Here is a 22,006-nt window from a genome sequence, read left to right as displayed (position 1 = left end):
TGCTGCAGCCTTTGTGATTAAATCCTTTAAAACCAATTTCCACTGTGGGCTTTGAGCAATGCATCCAAGCATAGGATCAGATAAGATTGCAGCATTGTATGTTTGGGCTTTCTGTTTACAATATTTTTGCCTCTCTAACTCTAGGCTCTGGCGTTCATGGATAAATTCTTTTAGCACTGCATTAGACTCCAGTCTCTAGCCAAATGCACTGGAGGCTGAAACCAGGTGAAACACACTGAAGTAGATAATACATTTACAGCACTAAAAAAAAAGCTCCACTTATTATTGCACATAGCTGGCCTGCTTATCAGGTCCATCAGAAATTGCTTATTACTGTAAGCACCACAATGTAAAATCTAAAGATACAAGGGAGACTCTGTTTATTCCAACACACACACACACACACACACACACACACACACACACACACACACCCCACACACACCTCGGCAGGCAGGCTCAGTCTCATTCCACTGTGGGTTTTTGGGGTCCATGCACTCGATGATAACGGAGCCTTGTTCCAGCGTATATCCAGGATCGCAGCTAAACTCTACCACTGCACCCACGGCGTAGCTGTTGTCACTGCTGGTGAAGTTGCCATACTTGACAAACGGCTCATAGCAATGCCCTGGCGCGAAAGCTGCAAATACACAGACACACAGCACATGCAAACAATTCAGTGCTGACAAACATGACAGAAAATCTGTGTTGAAATAGTTCAGATATGAAAATAACAATATATGTACCATTTCCATATTAGCATGCTTTCACATGTATTAGTCCAGTTTCTGAGTCCGAATCAGAGTAAAATTGATATTTTTAGCATATTTGCTATTTGGTTTGGTTTACTTTCACACAGTACCACATAATAAAACAAATTGGCTGTGGGGTGTGTAGGGCTGAAACCATAGTCTTCTCATTCATTAGACAGAAATACAGCAACAGGAAAAAGGGGAAATAAATTATTGGATAAATACTGTATATACAGTAAATAAGTACTTTAAACATTTTGTGTATTGCATCCTTTGTTTTTTTGGTCCAAATACCCAGAACACTCCATTTCTGCAGCACTAAAGGCTCAGTTTGCTTTACTTCCTGCTGTTGTGCAAATTCAGGGTTGAATTAATTTGTCACTGCAATCAGACCATGTTAGATTTAGCTTGGAACCAAAACCATCTGAGTCAGGTGCTCTTGGTTCCAAGCGATTAGTTGCTTTGATCTGAAATTGCTGAGTTCTCATCTGCCTAAATGAAGCACACCGAGTGTGGAAATGCATCAGCTCTCAATTCAAATGGACTAAGCACTGCATATGTGAAAGCACGCTAGGTTTCAAAACTGGTTCCAAGGTCTTCAGTTGCCCTTAGAAAGCAGACTGCTAATCGCTTAATCATTCTTACCACCATTGTTTCTGACAATTTCTAAAAAGCACCGATAGCTGTTCCTCGTAAATAAATCTAGATGAACATTCTCACATGAGCCTGGTTGATTGGTTACCAGTATATTTGCTCATATTGGAATGTGGGGCAGGAAATTAAATGAGCAATTTTTAGAAACCAGTCTGGCCTTGATATGCCTCCTGCTACTGTCTCCCTCACTGGCATGCTGGAATAGATCATTCCTCATGCTGCGGGCCTGCCAGGATGTTTTGAATTCAACTCTGCTCACCATATAGCACACACAGGTGATTCTGCAAATTACAGCACCATGGTTCAATCTCAGCAGCCTCCACTCTTTCCACATGCATTATTCAGCCTCTGACTTCAACAACACGAATGGAATCGATTCATTTTCATCAGCTCCTGATATTTCCTTCCATATTACCAAACTATCAGACTGCCATCATTTCATAGCCTTCCACACAGGTAGCCGAGATTGGACATGGAAATATGTAGACGTGTGCCTCCCCTAAACAAGTTATTTTGTTTAAAGGTTTGATGTCCAAATTTTGCTTATTTAACTGTCCTGGATGTATTAATTTGCACATTAATTTGTACACACACACTTATCATTCTTTAAGTGACTTTCAGGTTTGGGAAATCACACTGAGGGTGCTAAATTTGCACTAACACCTCCCTGTAATTAGCACTTTTTGGTAGAAATGTCCCAAAATGCATATTCATTAAAAGCAAATGTACAAAAGGTGCTGTTTTGTTCATTTGACAGACACAGTCCTCCATAGACTCGGCTAGTAAATCAGTTTGCAGGGTTTTTTTCCCCCCACAAATGTTGCACATTTTTAAACCTTCAGTAAATCAGGGCATATGCATATTTAAATCTCTCAGCGCACTGTGTAATGAAATAGTACATGGATTTGGATGAAAGTCTATGTAAATACTTGTAAGTACATCTAAACACGGTGAGGCATGAAACAAGCAAACTTACAAATGAATGCTAAATGTCTTGCTGGTATGTCAATGGTGTTACGTGTTACAAACACATTGTTTGTGGCAGCATGATTTTATTTAGTCAGTCTTTATATGGCTTGGCATTGTTAAAGGTCACTGCCAAAGTGCATTAGACAACCCCTGATAGTGAAATCCGGTTGTTTTTGTGGAAAACAAGATTAGGCTCCTCTGATTGGATAATGATTAAGGTATTAAGATGTGTAGCTGTACGTATTCAAGGAATAAAATGCCTGTAAACACTACTTCGGCCGTAATGACCATGTTGTTTTGCATTTGGCTGCTTTATTTGATTTGCATCTCATTTTCGCTAATGCAGACAGCATTTCGATAAAAACCTTAGTTGTCTTTAAGGACAGATGAGAAAGAACTATATCAATTGCTGTGCCAAGAAGATGCTTTTGGTGCATTAATGCTTGGCCAGTTCCTAAAAGAATGGGGAAAATTATAGGAAAGGATGAAAGATTGAGGTAGCTTGTTCTACAGAACCATGTCTTCAGGGTCATCAGGCTAAAGTGCCAAGGGCCCTCAAGTGAATGTGGCCAGCTGAAATAAAGCACCATATAGCAATCAGTAGACTTTTTCAGCTGGGGCAATTACTGCTTTTAGAGGCTCAAAAGTTTGAACAAAAGCCTTGCCCCACTGAGCACAGTCCCGTCTTTTTAGCTTTGAACATCATGATGTGCCCAGTCCAGCATCCAGAAATGAGGCCACATCCATACCTTCATATCTGATTGCGGCTCCTGTGTTGGTGCCTGAGCCGTCGGTGGTGAATTCGATAAAAAGGTATCTAGAGGTGCTGACGATGCCCTCGTTGGGCAAATATTCCACTTCATAAGAATCGTAGAGCGTCAAGGAGTCAATGTTGTTCCCGTTTTTGATGAGTAACCTGCAGACAGAACACACAGTTGACAAAGGAATTTCTCAGAAACAGTCAAAAAACAAAGCAGTCCATTTGGCAGCAGAGTCTGTCTTTTGGCTTAATCTCCTTAATCTCCTTTCTTAATCCTCAGATCAACCTCTAATTTCTGTTGCTGCATTACATCAATGAATAGTATTTCATTATTTACGAAGAATAAAAATGAAAGCTCCGAAAATTTCAGGCAAAGAAATACACACATACATCCGCCGCCTCACAGTATCCCGTCATTTCAAAGAGGATCTAATGTCCTGAAAAGGCTTGTTCAACTATCAGTTGTAGAACAAGTGAGAGATGTATGGTATGTTTTACATTAGAGCCTGTGTTTATGAAAGAGTGTAATAGCTGATTCTTGAGTGGGCAGGATAATTGACTAACCTGTCATCATCCTCAGCAAGCGCCACCTTCTCAAAGTGAACATGAAGCCGCTGTCCTTCTGGAGCCTCCATCACCCAGTTGCATGTCAGATTGTTGCTGTAGTTACTGGGGAAACCAGGAGACACGATGCGGCCAAGTGTGGCGTTCTTCATCATTCCACCGCAGGCCGCTGTTGAAAGGTATTGAAAGTTATGTACTATATGATTAATCAACAAATGTGTAGCTGCTTGGGGGAAACCCTTCAGGTGAGAAATTTTGACATTCTCTACTATTTTGAAAACCACTTCCTGAAGTGAAACAAACAGAAGTAAATTTTAAAATCAGGTTACTTCTAAACGTGAAACAGCAGAAAATTGCGTTTAAAAAACCCTGTTCCAATTCCACTGAAAGACACCAACACTTTGATTGGTAAAAAGCGTAATGATCTGGTTCTGGATCCACCATGACCCTGCTTAGAATAAAGAGCTTACTGAAAATGGATGAATGAATGAATGATTTAATTAACATGACCGTGATAACAATGGCTATCTTTATACCCACCTTTATTCATAGACTACAGTCGTTTTTGCAGCCATGTTTTTGAAACTGGCTCCTTATCTACCTAATGTGCCCTTTGCAGAAAGCCAAGGCAAGTTTTTAATTAGAAATGTCTAAGTATGTTTCGCAACCCAATTTTGGTTAAACTTTTTTTTTTTGCTATTCTTGGCTGCTTTCCATGACTCATGGGTTCAATGGGTTTCCTCGACTACCACACTTTAGTTTAACAAAAATCAAAACCTTTAAACACTGATGTACCATAAAAAGTGAAGAAATGAAACAAAATTTCAAGTCAAAAAGTAATAAAAAGGCTATCATAACAGACAGATAGACCTGACAGACCAACGATAGATCTTTGTAAAAGCACTAAAGGTTGTTGGAGAGGGTATATGTCACAGCCAATCAGGTGACTGTGAGCCAGGCAGACAAAGCTTGATTAAAGTAGAACTTGAGCCTTGCTCACTCGCTGCTTGCTGATCAGTAATCAAGCCAGTTGTGCCATGATAGCATTCAGAAACACCACAGCATTCTCCTTAAATGCCACATTTGAGCTCCTTCCCTTTGATCAATAGTGTAAATGAGAAAGTTCTGGGCTGTAGCTGCATCTGCGCTATTCATGCAGTCAATGCTGCACCTCCAAACAACTAAATGAGATCCATCATCAAAACAGGACACTTTTAGTTAAACCAACCTTGCAGGCTTATTTAGATTCAAAGAGGGAAGAACAGAAAACTTTCTGTGGCTTTGGGGTTCTCTTTCAAAGACAGATTATTTATGCAGCCTTGCCATTCAGGCAGTTGCCTTGAAGCGGAGGAGAGTTGTTAATATTCACCCCTCGCAGGCACATGCACAGCGGTTAATGCAATTACAACCAAAATCAATGACAAACTCCAATTAACATTAGAGGAAGAGGTAGTGAAAACATAGGAAGTTGCTCTCCAATCAAGTTCAATTAAACCTGTGTGGGCAAAATATTTACACTCAGTGCTGAGTGCTGCTTGATATTGCTGAAAACACTGAGGGCATTATATCTACACGAGTTAAGGTCTTGTGGGTGTTTCGCAGAGAGCCACAAATGGCAACTGTAATTGCTACTGACCACTCACAAGATTGCTCCACAATGGTGTAAATAAGCATGCACGAGGAGACGGCTGTTGGATTGATTGACCGTACATCTCAGTTAAAAGAAAGGGCTGTTTGAGAAGATAAGGATGTTTAAGGTGAAATGACTATTATAGTACAGCTTTAGGTTACAAGGCAGCTAACCTTATATTTGCAAGGCAGAAATTAATCAGGACCTCAGTATTATAAGGTTTTACCTGCCAGATAATCATGATCTAACTTGAACGTAGATATGTGGCCTTGACCAATCAGTATCCACATCCTGTTTACACTCTGACTGAAAAGAGAAGGAGAAAGTAACTTTTAGCTGCAGATATTCTACATCTGCTTCATGATGAAGTGGAAGTAGTGTACATAAGTACACATATATAGTAGAGGTCTACTGTGGTTTTAACAATGTATGGACATTCTGGCACATTAGAAAATCTTCAGCAGAGCTAACGACACAGCTTCATCAGATAAAATGAGCCTTCAATATCACTGACATTATCTAGCTACAGTACATGCTTAATAAATAGAACTTTCCAGTGTAACCAGTGACTTGCTTCCTGTGACACATGAAGCCAGCCATAACATCTTTGGGCCTGTTTACACCTGGTCACTTCATGCGTTTTCTCTGACCGGATATCTTTCCGATTGTGAAAAGACCAGGTGTAAATACCTTCCGAAATGAATTCGAGATGGATTTAAATCCGATTGCTCAAACCACATCAGGAGGTGGTCTGGGACACATTCCAGACGAAAGTTTAAATGCATCTGGTTGTTGAAACCACATACATCCACGTACGTTTCTCCTCTCAAACGGAAGTACAGACCATTATAGCCTGACGGAGATGAGTGTGCCTCTTCATTAAATTGCTTTGCAGGCTGACACAAAGATAATCGAAAGTCCGGCGCCCCATTCGAAAACTCGATAGCCAGTCTTGTTCCGTTAAAGAAGCCGGCACTATATTTTCCCACCAGTGTTGACTCCGGGCTTTCATCTTTCATTTTTAATACTGCCAATAGTGAAAATGCTGCACATAATAAGTGCTGCCTTTTGTTGCGTAAGCGTTGTAGCAAGCATTTTCGTTTTCTTTTCGACTGCATTTGCAAACCCAAATAGAGCAAAATAACGGTGGCTGTCATTTCAGTTCAGCCGAAATGTGTATTTGCATTTTGATAGAAGATATAGAAAATCGGATTCATATCCGATTAGCTGAAACACATCATGTGGCCAAGTATAAACGGAACCGTTTTAACAAATTGGATAGCTATCCGATTAGAGAAAATGCATGAAGAGACCAGGTGTAAACAGGCCCTTTTTGTAAAAAGTAGAATAACACATTAGGAGGAAATCTACCTTCTTCCACATACAGTACATAAGCTGCCAGACACCCATGATTGGCTACCGTCACCATCACGTATGCCATCCCTCCCACCCTTGGCTCCCTGGCACAGATTGCTGTGGCAACATCAGCATTTGAACTTGTGATCTCCGGAAGATATGGTGAACGCTTTTTTGCTGTGGCACTCAGGAGCCCCATTGACAATATAAAATGTAATGAGTTTCTTTTTATGTCAGAGCAAGTCAGTGGGTTTCTCACTCACCGATACACCTGGGTTCTTTTCCATTCCAGTACGGAGTTGTAGCATTGAGGCATGTGAGGGTGGAAGGACCCTGAAGCTGGTAGCCAGTAAAGCAGTAGAAATAAGCTTCTCCACCTGCATGCAGACTGCTGACAGTTACATCTCCGTAGGCCGGCCGCTCAGGGAAATTACAGCTCAGGACAAACGCTGCAGAGAGAATACAGTCAGATCCATTTTTAAACAGTCTATATTTTTTGTGCATCAAGCATCAAGCATTAAAATCAAGCATTAAAATCTCATTATGCTGTTGTGAAGTCAAAAATATTTTTAAAACTTAAACCTAGACAATGGAATTATACGTTTTGATAAAAAAAAAAGTCTAATTTCATTATATTGAGCAATGAATGAAGTCAAAGCATTTTGTTCAACTTCAGTTAAAAAAAAATAATTTTATGCAATACTTCAGTATATGGACTGGCATGTAAATAACCTATTACACATATCTAGAACACTGACTCATTTCTGCAAGAAATGTCATATAGAACCTTAGCATTCCAAGGTTTTATAATATTAACTATGATGTGGGTTGAAAGTCAAAACTCAATAGCTGAATTGTCCACTGTTTTCAGCAGACTAAATAGGCCACCTTGCTCTTTCTTTCTCAGTCAGACACCCATCTCTTTTGTGCATCCCATTTCTCTGTCCTCCAGCCTCGCACACAGAAAATGATCTCTCTCTCTCTCTCTCTCTCTCGCTCTCTCTCTCGCTCTCTCTCTCGCGTGAACAAGCATCCCAGGAAGATAAATACACCCAAATGTTAAGCAATATGTCTCTTCACAGACTAGACATGCTGAGATGTAAGCAGGCAACCATTAGGCTCCTAAGATGATGGATTAGCCTTACATTGTCCATAATGGAATAATTGAAGGAATAAAAAAAGGGAACACATTCACGATAAACACAGTACACACACCTAAAATTCTGCAATGTATGTAATGGAACAGGACAGGTGTTTTCTAGTGTGGCTAAGAACATTTTAGATCTCAAAATAGAATTTACATGCAAAGATGGGGAAGTCGATCTAGCTCGCCTTATTCAGAGTTTTAAATTAGTCTCTTTCACTGCATTAAAAAGCAAGTCTCCAGGCACACTAGCACTCTAAAATGGAAGCCTAGAGCTACATCTGAAATCAGGTGGTTATTCTTAGAGGGAGCTTTTATAACCAGCCCAACTATCCCCCCCCCCCCAAACCGCCGCTGCTTTTATGTCCAGTGTTTGTATGTTCTCCCCGTGCTGCAGAGGTTTCCTCCGGGTACTCCGGTTTCCTCCCCCAGTCCAAACACATGCATGGTAGGCTGACTGGCATGTCCAAATTGTCCGTAGTGTATGAATGGGTGTACGTGTATGTGATTGTGTGATTGTGCCCTGCGATGGATTGGCACCATGTTCCGGGTGTACCCTGCCTTGTGCCCCATGCTCCCTGAGAAAGGCTCCAGGTTCCCTGTGACCCTGTAGGATAAGCAGTATAGAAAATGGATGGAACTCCGTCTCAGCCCATGTCCCAGTAGACACTGAATTCAGGCTACTTTGGCAGTGACCATTTAACGAACAACTGATTCACATACTTGAATTGAATTGCCTTCTTTCTCCTCTAAGAACAACATTTGCAATTTGTAACATGGATGTTTCTAGAGCTTCCTGCTTGGAGCCTAATTTATTGCTACTGGCTTTATTGTTAGCTGGTGAAATTTACAGCAGAGATCTGCCATTGATTTTGCTACTATGAGATTCACCTAAGCCTTGGGCTGGAAGATATTTACAGGCTTAAATAGGTCAATAAATCCCAACCTTTGACCTGTCTCTGTCATACTTAAGCATTTTTGTGGTCTCCAGCTGCTGCCTCTTATAATTTAAGTGGGAAGAGATACAGATGCAGTGAATTTTACACTGTGTATTGGACTCTGTCCTCAGGGATGACCTCAGACTTGCCTCCATCTGTCAGGACACCCAACATCACACTTTAATTACATTTCAGGATGGCGAGGAAGAGGTAAAAGTGTTGAGTGGTGTTACAGAGCCAGCTCGATGGCAATGTTATCTTCTCATAGAGGAAATGTATCTCACTAGAAAAGCTGCAGTGATATACTCTACTAATGCACTATGTCTGCATGTGCTGTTCATTGTATGCTCTAGACTGCTCTACAAAAAAATAGAATATATGTACTTATGTATTCTAATACATAACACCTTATAAAGCCGTAGGTCTGTATAAATCCTACATCCTGTATAAAGTATAAAAAGTACTTACAGTTATGTGCAAAACACTTTACACGCATGAGTATATGACCATGTAATATAAGGTTTCATAGCGCGGTAACATGTTACAATAACAGTAAATGAATAATCATGCACTAATACCTGAATAAATAGTTATTTACTAAGTTGAATTAAGACATGTACTAATCACAAACTAAAGATAAGCTAACCTTAACTACGACGTAAGTGTTATTCATGTGTGAATAACCACCACCTTAAGTATGTTAGTACATATTTTTATTCTTCTTCAGGGTTGTCAGGTCTGTTATATTATAAGACCTTTTTTTCATGTGGTTCTATTTTATTTCATTTTGCTTTATTATCCAAAGAATGGCAAGACTTCACGATGAACAAACATGAGCTGTTTAAATAATCTAGAACCAGGAAGTAACCAGGAAGTGATAGTAGAGTGTGGGTTAGTACTCAGGTGAATGAAACTTCTGCTGGTGAAGTGGGGAACTGTCTGGGCTCCAATCCTTCCACCATTGTTTAAAAATGTGGGTCAACCCAGTCAAACAGAATTAATGTTATTGTTGACTCAAGTCTGGTTGGAGTCTGATGAGCCATCTAAGAAAGCCTTGGTTTGATAAATCACTGCAGTTCAACCAAGCTGCTACAGAAGGCTCTGGAGGGGTGGTTCTTTAAGGTCTTAGAAAAAGCCTAACACTGAATACTAGAGAACAAGTACAAAAAACAAGAAAAAACCCATGTGGAGGTTGTGTAGAGAACAATTCTTATCCCAAAGATAGACTCTTCATATTTCAAATAGACTATTTGAAAGTAATTTTAAAAAATGCAATCCCTTCCTCTCATATTCTTTTAAAGAGCCTCACTAGTACTGCTGGGGCATGTGGTGAGGGGGCTGCACTCCTGCTGGCTAACTAATCGACGTGCCGAGAGGGGGAGTGCTCTTCTTGCAGAGTCAATGAGGCATCTTGGCACCACCCCAGCCATCCGTCCCATTTCTGCTTTATTACTGGTGTATCAGCACAGCAGGGCTGTGTTGTTATAGCATTATTATCCTTCCGCTTCCGTTTCAATTAGACTAATACTGTGGGGCCACTGGAGGCTGACTTTACGAGCTCAGTCTTAAATCATACACGGTCTCTCGCAAGCGGGTGGCCTTGCAGCTTTATTGACCATAAAGACCAATTGTTGTGGTGCCGAGATTTGCTGGCAACCAGTTGGACTTCAACAGATGCAGTGCTAATGTCCCACATTAGATCCTCTGGAGCAGAGCCTATATGCCGGATGGAGAGAACATGTGATCATGTGCAATTGCGGGTTATAGCTAATGACCTACAGCGAGAAGACATTCCACATGTGAAAGAGTGACTAACAGCAATGTTCAACACATGATAAATATAAGTTAGGGGCTCGACTTTATCTTGGGCTTGACAACTCTCAGCACAAACTACACATAAATATTCACACAGCTTCTGGCTCTATGCATTTAGGGAGTAAACACTGCAATAGCTTCAAGAGAACATAAGGTTCCGAGTCTGCTTAAGAAATTCAGGAGAATTCTGAGTCAAATCTGAAGTGTAGTGTTATATGATGTACAGCAGAAATAAATAAATAAAAGTCTACAACTAAGGTTGATCAGGACACTGAAGTAGTCTTCATTTGCACTAAATCCAAATATCTGCCCATGATGACAGATGCTATTTTATATTTAGACGTTTGTTTGTTTGACCCATTCAGGGAAGGTGTGCATTCATGGAAGAAGTGTTCATGAGCTATCACAGAGAATGTGGAGGACAGTAACCAGACAGCAATTAGACAGGACTGACAGTATCCCAAGCTCAGGAATGAATTGTGGAGCAACAGTGGGTAGCACTGCTGCCTCACACCTCCACGGTCCCCAGTTCAATCCTGAGCTTGGATTACCATCTGTGCCAAAGCTTTTTTTTAGGCTAAATTGCCCCTAGATATAAATGAGAAGGCAAATACGTGTGTGCATGGTACCTTGCAATGTCCTGGTGTATTTCTGTCTCACTCCCACTATTCCTGGGATAGGCTATGGATCCACAACAAACCTAAAAATGATAATTACTGAAGACGAATGAATGAACGAGAAGAGTTCTTAATATTATTCAACATTTTAATCGTCTGAAAATTCACTATTTTGAGTTGCCAAGTAATAAAATTATGCCAGTGTTTCAGATTAATGAATTTAAAGCATTCAGAAAGCATGCCCATGGTATGAAAGATAATCTGATAAAGCACTCATCTTCTATAGTTACAGAGCAAACTACATATAGTTCATAATTTTATATATATAAAATTTGGTCATTGTGATAAATATGGTCTCTGATTAAGCTGTTCTTAAGATGAAGACATCTTCTCCAATCTCCTCCATGCAAGAAGAAAAACAAAGACATGTTCATGGACTTTACAGGAATTAATTAATTGAATTAATGTTTATGTAGTTAATATTGCACTAAAAGTGGCATTTCACAGATTTTCTGGTGTATTTACAGCCCAAAATATATGTTTCAGCATGGCATATTGTCAGACAACAAACTGTCAGACAGTGGAATTGGATTTAATACTGTTGTTTGCTCGAGCTTTTGATATTGAAAAATCAATTTACATTCAAGGACACAATCTGATATAAACGCAATGTCTTGGTTTTGGTAAATTCCACCCCACTTATTCACCACATGTGTAATGTCTATAGTTATGTCTGAGGTCTGAATACCAATGTGTGAAATTTTGGTATTAACTCCTCACTACACATGCTTAACTCTGTATAGTGCAAATATATACTGCACAAATATTTCATTTTAATTACAGGATATTTAGTTGTATTAAATTACATTAATTCCAACATAACTTTAGTAGTCTGATTAAAACATCAAATTTGTTCTTAAAATACATATAATCTGTTGTTTTGGGTTTTTTTTTTTTTTTTTTTTTTTTAAATAAGAATGTCATTACATTTTACAAAAGAAAAATGTGAAACTTTGCAAACCTTAATACTGCACATATGTTTGCTAGTATGCTGTGCAGGCTTACTGAAGTGTACTGTGCACTTGCTATCTATAGATCTGGCCCTGCTGGATTTTTGATAAGTAGAAGTGACCACTGCCAGCTCGTTCTGACAAAATATCTGTGTCTGGTGGAACCATTCCTCTGTTAAGTGTCTTGGCTTCTGGCTACTTGGACATGTTCACGCTCCAAGTGGCTGCAAAAAATATTAAGGCCTCTGATAAGCAGGTCCCTTCTCCTGATTCTGAGTCAGTTTCTGATTTCTGTGTGTGTGTGTGTGTGTGTGTGTGTGTGTGTGTGTGTGTAAGAGGAGAGGATGTGCTACGTTGACAGGTTAATGTCTACGGCATCCTCTCTGAGGAGATATAGAGTGATATCCTACTAACAGAGATGAATGGTCTATTAAGACTCCTGTATATTACATGACCTGATTAAATATACATCCTCATTTGGGTGACCTATCAATTATGAAGCGTGACAGGATTCACTGATGCCAATTCAGCTCATGAGATCTCATTGAGGCTGATTGAGTGTGATGGGTTTAGTTTGAGAGGACAATGATGAGTGGAAATCTCTCTCAACTCAAGACAGCCTTTCATGCCACCTTACATTAACCTCAGTCACTGAGAATTGTGCAGTGTGGGAGATTGCCCAGAGACATGGTAAAGCACACAGGCTGAGAGACACTACAGTGCATTAGGAAGCGCATTATCAAAGGTTAGCTACCATGTGCTAACCAAGGATTTCTGAGATTTTTTTTTTATAATGAATTTTCTTATTTATAAATGGTAATTTATTAGCTAATTTGGCGGAATTTCCAATATGTTTTATAAGCTATATTATATTAGCTAACACAAGCTAATGACAGGATTTTTCTGTTAATTTCAGTCATATTAGTAGATGCACATAGTTATCATGTCTAACATTAGCTATATAGTGAACAAATATAACATTTTCAAATTTAAATATAAATAAAATGATTAAATGTAAGGAAATCTTTGAAATATAGAAGTTATATTTAGCCTTAATTGGACTGGATTAGTTTAACAGTGGGTAGTGGGGTCCATGTATATTTTACTGCTGTATCTCTAGGATTTTACTCCCATGTGAAACTGTCCTATGCAAAGATTACTTTGTCTTATACCTACTATAAAATTACTTGTTGAAATAAACCAAGTAATATAAATACTGCCCAAAATGACATGTTGGTAAAAATGTAGTTATATCCTATGAGAAAAGATGCATCATTTTTTATATGGAGATACTCCAGGAAGTTCCACTGTCATGTAATGGATTTAGGAGACGGATGCAAGTGCAGGTAAGGCAGTTTTAATGATCATAATGCAAACATCAAAAACTTTAGAGAAGCCAGGTCAGGCGAGCAAACAGACTGGAATAGGTAAGGCAGAAAATCAGAGTCGAGGGCAAAACAGAATCAAAATCAGAGAAACGATAACAGTGACCGGTGTGGTATAAACAGAGACAATAGTAACTGAGCGTATACTTCATGCCTAAACAAAGACACACAATGGGTTTAAATAATAAACGTAATCAAGGGGATAACACAAAACAGCTGATTACAATGATGGCAAGTAAGGGAAACAACCAATGACAATACAGGGGCAGGGGCGGAGACAGGACATATACTATAAAAAACACACACTATCAATGTCACTGAAATCCTGGAAGTGCGCACCATTGTACTTCCGGCTTTTCATGCACACTGAATGTAGCTTGGGGATAAACGTGACAGCCACCAAGGTGAAAACAAATATTGGTTGAGTTTAAAATGCAGAACAACTGATTATAGCCTTCACTACAGGGTGTGCTATTATAAGAAAATTATCAGTATCGGGTGGTGTGATGCCGATGTGAAGCAAACAGCTGTTACTACCCAACTACCTTAGCAACTTGCCAACAACATATTCTTGCTGATAAATGTAATACTTTTATCCATTTATATTTGCGTTTAATATGGTGGATCATCCATTTATATTATCACTTGAACAGTTTCTCTTTAAAAAAAAATCTCTTTCTCTTGATGCTAATAAGACAAAGAAATTCAGGAGAGTCAAACAACCCTGCTGAAAAAAACTATAGAAAACCTCATAGAATTTCTAATGGTTTTATTGGTTATAATGGGAATTGTATTGGTTTTAGTGGAAACTGTAATGGTCCTTCTGGGTCTCTAATGGTAATTTGTTGCTTTCTATTGGTGGAATGTTATGTCTAGTGGATACCATTAAAGACAAATAATGGTTTTAATGGTTAGCTGATGGTTTGTAATGGTATTTGTACTGAAAACCATTAGAATTTGTGGGATAGTTTCTATTGTTTTTTTTCCCAGCAGGGACTGTTACATAGCGCTCTTCTCATAAACATAAAAAAAGAAAGCACATTAATATAAACCTGTGATATGCCTTGCAGCTGGCATTGTTGTCAGAGACATGCTGTTAGTGAGAATAAAACACCTTCTGACCAATCACATTCGACAGTACCACTGTCCACTGGCACTGTCCACAACCATGAGCGCTACAACAAGTGGTTAGAATAAAGGTAAAAACAAACAGTTTGCCAAAATATGAGGTGTAAATAAGCCACTTTACGACCATGGGTAAATCGTGACGATGCTGCCATCTCTATGATTTATATAGAGATAGGTTTTCCTGTTTGAATTGATAATTTTTACTCCAGTTGTCTTCCAGCAGTGTTACTTATTAGACATACAGTATGTCTAGAAATCTTAGCCATTGTGAATAGTACTCTAGGTTATATTGAGTGCAATAAAAAAAAACTATCCCAGAAACATTTGAAGGGCATCTCTTAGCATTCATATGTGGGCTCAAAAAAATGCCCAGCTGCAGCATTGAAAGACACGTCCACCTGACTGCATACCATGGAACTGAGTGGAAAAAATCCAATTGGTTGTGCATACCATTAGATGACTATGAATTTTGATGTTTGATGTGTATGGAACAATACATTCAATAGACCACATAACTAAGTAGGCTATTTGTCATAAAACACTGCTTATTTTACATGAGCTGCCTCTTCAATTCTCAATTCAGGTAAAAAAAAAACAAAAAAAAAACAACAACAATGGGAAATCCCCACAACCATGCTCCAAAATCTAGACGAAAGCCTTCTCAGAAGCGTGGAGATTATTATAACAGCAAAGGGAAACTACATCTGGAATGGGATGTTCAAAAACAAAATGCACATATGGGTGTTATGGTCAAGTGTCCACAAACGTTTGGCCATATAATGTATGTTGTAGATGGACATTGAGTGAGTAATGAACCAAAACATTACAGTTACAGTGTACTGAATCCATCAAATACACTGGTGCTAATACAACAAACACATCCAACATCACCTTCTGTTTCAGTCTCTAAAGCTAGATGAAAAAATACGAAGCAACACATACACACATACAGTAATCGCTCTGTCACATTCAAGCAGCCTTCTCACGTCTGTGAGAAGTCATTATTAACACGAGTCTTTAGGAAAAGTTGTGACATAAAATGTTGTAATACAGATTTCATAGCCTAGTTTCACTAAAAGTACAATATTATCTTGCCCCACATGTTTCCATCCAAGTTGTTTATTTAATTTATGCGAAAAACTGGAATATCGCATAAAACATTTGCGAATAAAGTGCTGTTTCCATCCCATGTGTTCAAGAGAACAAAATCGTCACTTCTAGGGAAAGTGGCCCAAAGTACAACACAAATGGATGTTGTTGCAACTGGGGAAGCCACTGTGGCTCTTTTTTTCCAGTATAAGAAGAAGAATCAGCTCTTTTTTCCAGTATAAGAAGAATCAGCTCTTTTTTGCCTCTTTTTTCCAGTATAAGAAGAATCAGTTCTTTTTTGCCTCTTTTTTCCAGTATAAGAAGAAGAATCAGCTCTTTTGCCCAGTATAAGATGAAGAAATATTTGGGCTTGAACCCTCAATCTTCTGAACCATAATCCAGATCCTTTACCATTGAGCCAACACTACCGTGGGTTCCATGACTTTTCTGATGCACATGAAGTAATTTATTTGGTAAATGTGTTTCCATCGTAGTTCATGCATGTCTTCTTATTGAATTAAAAAAATTCCACCTCAATTGAGCACATTTTTTTTTTTTTTTATGAGCATTTGGGAGATTTTATACATATCTGATGTTTCCATCCATTTTTTTTTGTGATATCGCAAAATTCGCATAAAAATTTGTTTTGGAATACATACTTCAAATTCTACAAAAAAACACTTTTATGCATACTTAAAATATTTGTATGCATACTTCATTTTTAAGTAGGCATACATAAAATTCTATTGTGCATGCTTGCTTTTCTATAGTCAGATGAAACAAAAACAGAGTGAATCGTCACTTCTAGGGAAAGTGGCCCAAAGTATCAATACAAATTGATGTTGTTGCAACTGGGGAAGCCACTGTGGCTCTTTTTTCCAGTATAAGAAAAGAAGAATCAGCTCTTTTCCACATTTTTTTTCCAGTATAAGATGAAGAATTGTTTGGGCTTGAACCCTCAACCTTCTGCTCCATAACCCAGCATCTTAACCATTGAGCCAACACAGTTATGAATGCATAAAGTCAAAAAGTAAAAAGTACACATGGAAACGCTAAGAAAAGTAATAGCACATTTCTCACAGTGGGGCTAAATATTTTGCGGTATGTCTTGTGAAGGTGACAGAAACGGTGTGGGACAAGTTACACGCCGAAAAAGTGTCCGGAAGAATAAATAAATAAATAAATAAATAAATAATAAAAAGTATAGGCAATTATATTAGTGATGCTTTGCATAGCAAGCAACATTATTAAGAAAACATAGAATAATAACAATAGGGTGTCTACACAGCTTCGGTGCTTCGGTGCTGTACAGTGGTTCCCAAACTTTTCCAGGGCAAGGGCCCCCAAATGGCATTATCATATGACCGAGGCCCCCCTTTTGCAAGATGTCTTTAAAACACATTAAAAATTCAGACTTCTGAAAATATTCCCCTTTTTTATTAATAATTACATCTTACATCTTTACATTACATTACATTAGAAATTATATAAGAATATATATTATATATATACAATACATACATACATACATACATACATACATACATACATATATATATATATATATATATATATATATATATATATATATATATATATATATATATATATATGTATGTATTTATTTATTTTTCACACCAAATGGTTGAGGCCCCCCGGCCGCCCCCTGGCTGCACCCATTGCCCTAATAATAAAAAAAAAGGTAGAAAATTGTACCATGAAATTATCATGCCGTTGCAACCTTAGTGTACATTAACTGTTACCATATCATTTCAGATCTAGGGCAGTTAAAGATAGTCCAGCAACTCTACCTTGTTCCAGTGGAAATTACACCAACCCACACCTTTACCATTCTGAAGTGTCAAAACACAGGGACAATAAAAATCCTTCCTTTCATTGAACATGCTCCTTGCTGTCACTTCTTCCTTTTCATGAAGTTGCTGAACTATAATTAAAGTCATCTAAACATTTCACTCCAGCACACCTCCATAAATCAGTTACAGCAAATATAATTTCATCAACAGCAAATAAGCTGGCAGCAGTGCGCCACTGTTAACCATCATGCAGATCTGTTTTTCATACAGTCCTGTTAATGATCTGAGGGTGAAAAGAGGGGTCAATAAATGACAAAACAAAAGAGTGCCACAGCATGGCATTGCAGCCCTGCAGAACAAGGCCCATTAACAGGACACATGGAAAAAACAACTTGAGCAGTTCAGCTTGGCACAGCTCTGAATAACACAAAATGACTCAAATGGTGGATGTGTGGGCTTCTTTGTCTGACAAAGTGATGGCTAAAATGAGGTAGTTAGAGGTGAGGTATTACCTCGACTGTAGATAACCTCTTGCTATCTCTGTGATTCAGAGAAACAAAGCCCAGTCCATGTGATAACATAGTTCCTTCCCAGAGCACTCACTGCAGACCTTATAATTTGAAGCCCCAAATGAATTGTTAGGTCTGATTTATACTTCTGCATCTCTGTATATCTGCAATCACATGTTGGAGTTTGGATGTTTACACAGTTGTCCTACTTGCAAATAACGGCAGTGTGTGCACTAGGGAGTAGTGTGACATATATCAAACCAGAATGTGCAGAAGGAGAAAAGCTTAACTGGAAATGGAGAATGGAAGTATATTTACATTTACATTTATCTGGAATTTGGTGGACACCCTTATCCAGAGCGACTTAGAGAAGTTCTTTGAAATCTCTATCAATAAATACATCCTGATACTAGTTCACTAGGTCACAGACTAAGAATACTATCAGTCTAAAAACTGTTTGGGAGGTAATACAGTAAGAAAAGCTCACAGATGTACTTTAACTAATTCAGGAAGAGACAGGCCTTTAGACGTCGTTTGAAGACTGCCAGTAACTCAGCTGTTTGGACATCTAGGTGAAGTTAATTCTACCAGCTAGGTGCCAGAACAGAAAAGAGTCTTGTTACATGCCTTCCTTGTATCCTGAGACATGGTGGATCCAGTCGAGCAGCGCTAGTGCATCAGAGGAGGTGTGGTGCAGTTTGGGGTGTGATACATGCTTGTGATATCAGGTCTGCAGCCCACACACACCAAAGCCAGTGCGCTCCTTGAATAATTGCCGCCCGGGTGCTGAAAGGACAGCTCCACTTCAGCACCCCACTTGTTGAGGAAAGCACATGGCTGCAAGGTGGCAGAAACACACATGGCTGGCAGCCAATGATTGCAGTGGCAGCTCTCCAATCTCCTGCAGAAACCGGAGAATATAAAAGCACGCAGTCTACACAGAAATGTGAGCATGTCCTCCTGTCCTGAACCCGCTGATGTGTTTCTCCCTCTCTCCTGCAGACACGGATGACAGTAAGAAGACGATGCCCCCGGCAACGCTGTGACCCAAGCCTGTGCCCAAGTTCAGCTCCAAGCTCCCTGGATCCCGCCTCAGTGCTCCTGCAGCCTGTTCGTTGTGCCCCACACTGGGACAACCATGACAACAACCACCTTCACCTCGATTCCGACTCCCCTTCCCCACATTATCTAACATAAAAGAGCACTTATTTTCCCTGTTTTGGCCTTCTCTGTCTCTGTTTTCAGCCCGCTGCAGCCTTAAGTAGCTACAGTGCTTTAAGGTAGGTGGATGCTGGTCGCTTTTTGGCTTTGTAGTCAAGCATCTGTATTTTAAATTTGATGCTACTGGAAGCCAGTGTAGAGAGCTTAGCAATTGGGTGATGTGGGAGAACTTAGGACCACAAGTCACGGAGCTGCAATCTGGATCAACTGTAGAGGTTGAATGGCATTCAGCGGCAGACCTGCCAGGAGTGAGGTGCAGCAGTCCAGTTTCAAAATGACAAGGGATTGAACAAGCACCCAAATGGCCTGTATGGATAGAAATGTACAAATCCTTCTGACTTGTAAAGAAGAAGTTGGCATGAGCATGTCAAATTTGCAATGTGAGAGAAGGACAGTTGATTATCCATGGTTACCCCAAGGTTGCATGCAATGACAGAGGGTGAGATCTGAGAGTTGTCTACGGAGATACCAAGATTCTGAAATAGGGATGAACACCTGCTATGAACAGCAGTTCAGTTTTGGTGGGATTAAGTTTCAGCTGATTTGCTGCCAGACATGATGAGATGTCTGCCAGACATGCTGAGATCTGAGCAGAAACATGAGTGTCTGAGAGAGGGAAGAAGAGTATGAGTTGAGTGTCATCCGCATAGCAGTGGTATGAAAACCCATGTGAGGATTTGACGTCACCAAGAGACAGAGAGTAAAGGACAATAAATGAAAAAGAGTTGTTTATAATGTCTTTGAGGATCATTTGTGACAACATCTCCCTTAAATATGTCTTGCATGACCTTATTTCCTTAACAAAAATAGATAAATGCTTAATTTTCTCTTTTTTAGTTGTGTGTTTTTTTAATCTGGGTTTTTTTGGAGAATGATGAGAACATAGCTTGCCCTACTTCTTTCTTTCGGCTCACAGATTTGTGTTAATGTTCACCTAAATGAACCTGACACAAAGCAAACATAGTTCCTGCCTGAAGCAAATTCTTTTATTTCTTTTGCTAAAACACTGTCCTTCCATATTCTAGTTAACTTTTTTTCCCCCAGACAAATATTATTCACATTTGGGTTGCACATCTTCCACCGTTTGAGAAATTAATCTGTCTGTTGCTTGCATTCAGCAAAAAAAGAAAAACTCAGTGGTTAAATGACTTTACCATAATCATTAGGAAATATTACTGGCAGGTAGAAACCGAAATAACTGCTGGAGTAGTAAAGAATATACATACACTGTTCACAACATTTTAGAGGTGTACAGCTCACAGATCAACTATAGAATCCTTCACAAGGTATGCTTACCCATAATCCCTTTCTTTGCATTGCAACACGTATACACTTATAAAGCAGGCCCCAATTCATTATAGGAAAGTGTCTCCACAGAAGCAAATGCATTCCTTTTACTCCTTGCTTCGGGAATGAATTATTATGAACTGGGGTCAACATCAGCTTCTCTTCATAACCACAGCCACTCTGACAGATTACCTCTTTGTACTGGATAAGAAGGTGGTCGTCTCTGTCACTTGTTCGCTGTAAATGCTCCCGCTCTCTCCTGCAAATCCCACCAGTTTAATTATGGCCAGTTTAATTATGCTCACGCGGCTCCACATTTATTAGAAACTGATGTGCTCAGAAATTAATGGGGGGGGGGGGGGGGGGATCAACACTGCACATTCTACAGTGTGAAAGGAAAGAAAATGTAGAGATGGTAATGACCTATTAATAATCCATTTGCATTAATAGCTTACATACATAGTGCATAGTACCTTTTAATAGGATTCCAACAAGTTTGTGTTTGTTAAAAGGCCGTTTGTTCATCTTATATTAGTGATTAATTTGTATTTAATTGAATCCAAACAGGCTTTTCTAAGAATACCTACAATGTAAAAATTTATAGCATTTATTTTACAGCAAAATACTTTTGTATTATTTTTACACGCTTGTACTGTAAATGACTGGGCAATTACAGCAGTGCATTGGTTTATGGTGAAATATCAGAAAACACAATGCATTTTGGGATAGCTAACATGTTTAGGCTGTCAACATATGCAAATAGTGAATTGATTTTGTAGCTTTTATTTTAACAACTATTTTAGACAAACACAAACCCCCTCTGAGTTTAAGTCTATATGCTAGTAAAATTTCAGTTTAGTAAAGCCCTGAAATTTGCTTTTAGCACGAGTTAAATTAATGGTCGAGGTGGTTGACTCAAGTGGTGGCTCAGTTGTTAAGGCTTTGCACTACAGATTAGAAGGTCATGAGTTCCGCCAAGCTGCCATGGTTGGGTTCATGAGCAGAACCCAGTCATATCCTGCCTCGGTTGTATGTTGCTTTGGATAAGAGCATCAATCAAATGAGCTACTGTAGCAGATTATTTTAATACTGCATATTTTAGTTATACTGTAATTATATTTACAAGTATTCACAGTAAATACACTCAGCTCCCAGTAAATTACTATAAATTCATCTGGGAAAATTTGCAGTGTAACACTGAAACATATAGTGATACCAGTAAAAAAAAAACAAAACAAAAAAAAAAGAGCTAAATTAATGTATAATGTAATGTATTTACAAATTTATTTGTAAATACATTACTATAAAACATTTGACAGTAAATTCTTATACAATATAGAGACCTTAATGTCTCAAACACCCTG

At 38.9% G+C, this 22,006-nt stretch overlaps 1 protein-coding gene across 4 annotated transcripts in view; it reads right to left on the bottom strand.

Annotated features, from left to right (window-relative positions):
- sez6b (seizure related 6 homolog b) overlaps positions 1–22,006 on the bottom strand; it is a 192,797-nt gene that overhangs the window by 26,633 nt on the left and 144,158 nt on the right. For all 4 annotated transcript variants that reach the window (XM_053687355.1, XM_053687356.1, XM_017490176.3 and 1 more), the window contains exons 5-8: positions 6,949–7,134; positions 3,700–3,868; positions 3,125–3,291; positions 446–640 (exon numbers count right to left, since the gene is read on the bottom strand). In XM_053687355.1, coding sequence (XP_053543330.1) covers positions 446–640; positions 3,125–3,291; positions 3,700–3,868; positions 6,949–7,134 — 717 coding nt within the window. The remainder of the gene's footprint in view (positions 1–445; positions 641–3,124; positions 3,292–3,699; positions 3,869–6,948; positions 7,135–22,006) is intronic.

The sequence above is a fragment of the Ictalurus punctatus genome, chromosome 17 (genome assembly GCF_001660625.3).
Source record: "Ictalurus punctatus breed USDA103 chromosome 17, Coco_2.0, whole genome shotgun sequence".
In the NCBI taxonomy this organism is placed as follows: domain Eukaryota; kingdom Metazoa; phylum Chordata; class Actinopteri; order Siluriformes; family Ictaluridae; genus Ictalurus; species Ictalurus punctatus.
This window is presented reverse-complemented; position numbering and strand designations above follow the sequence as displayed.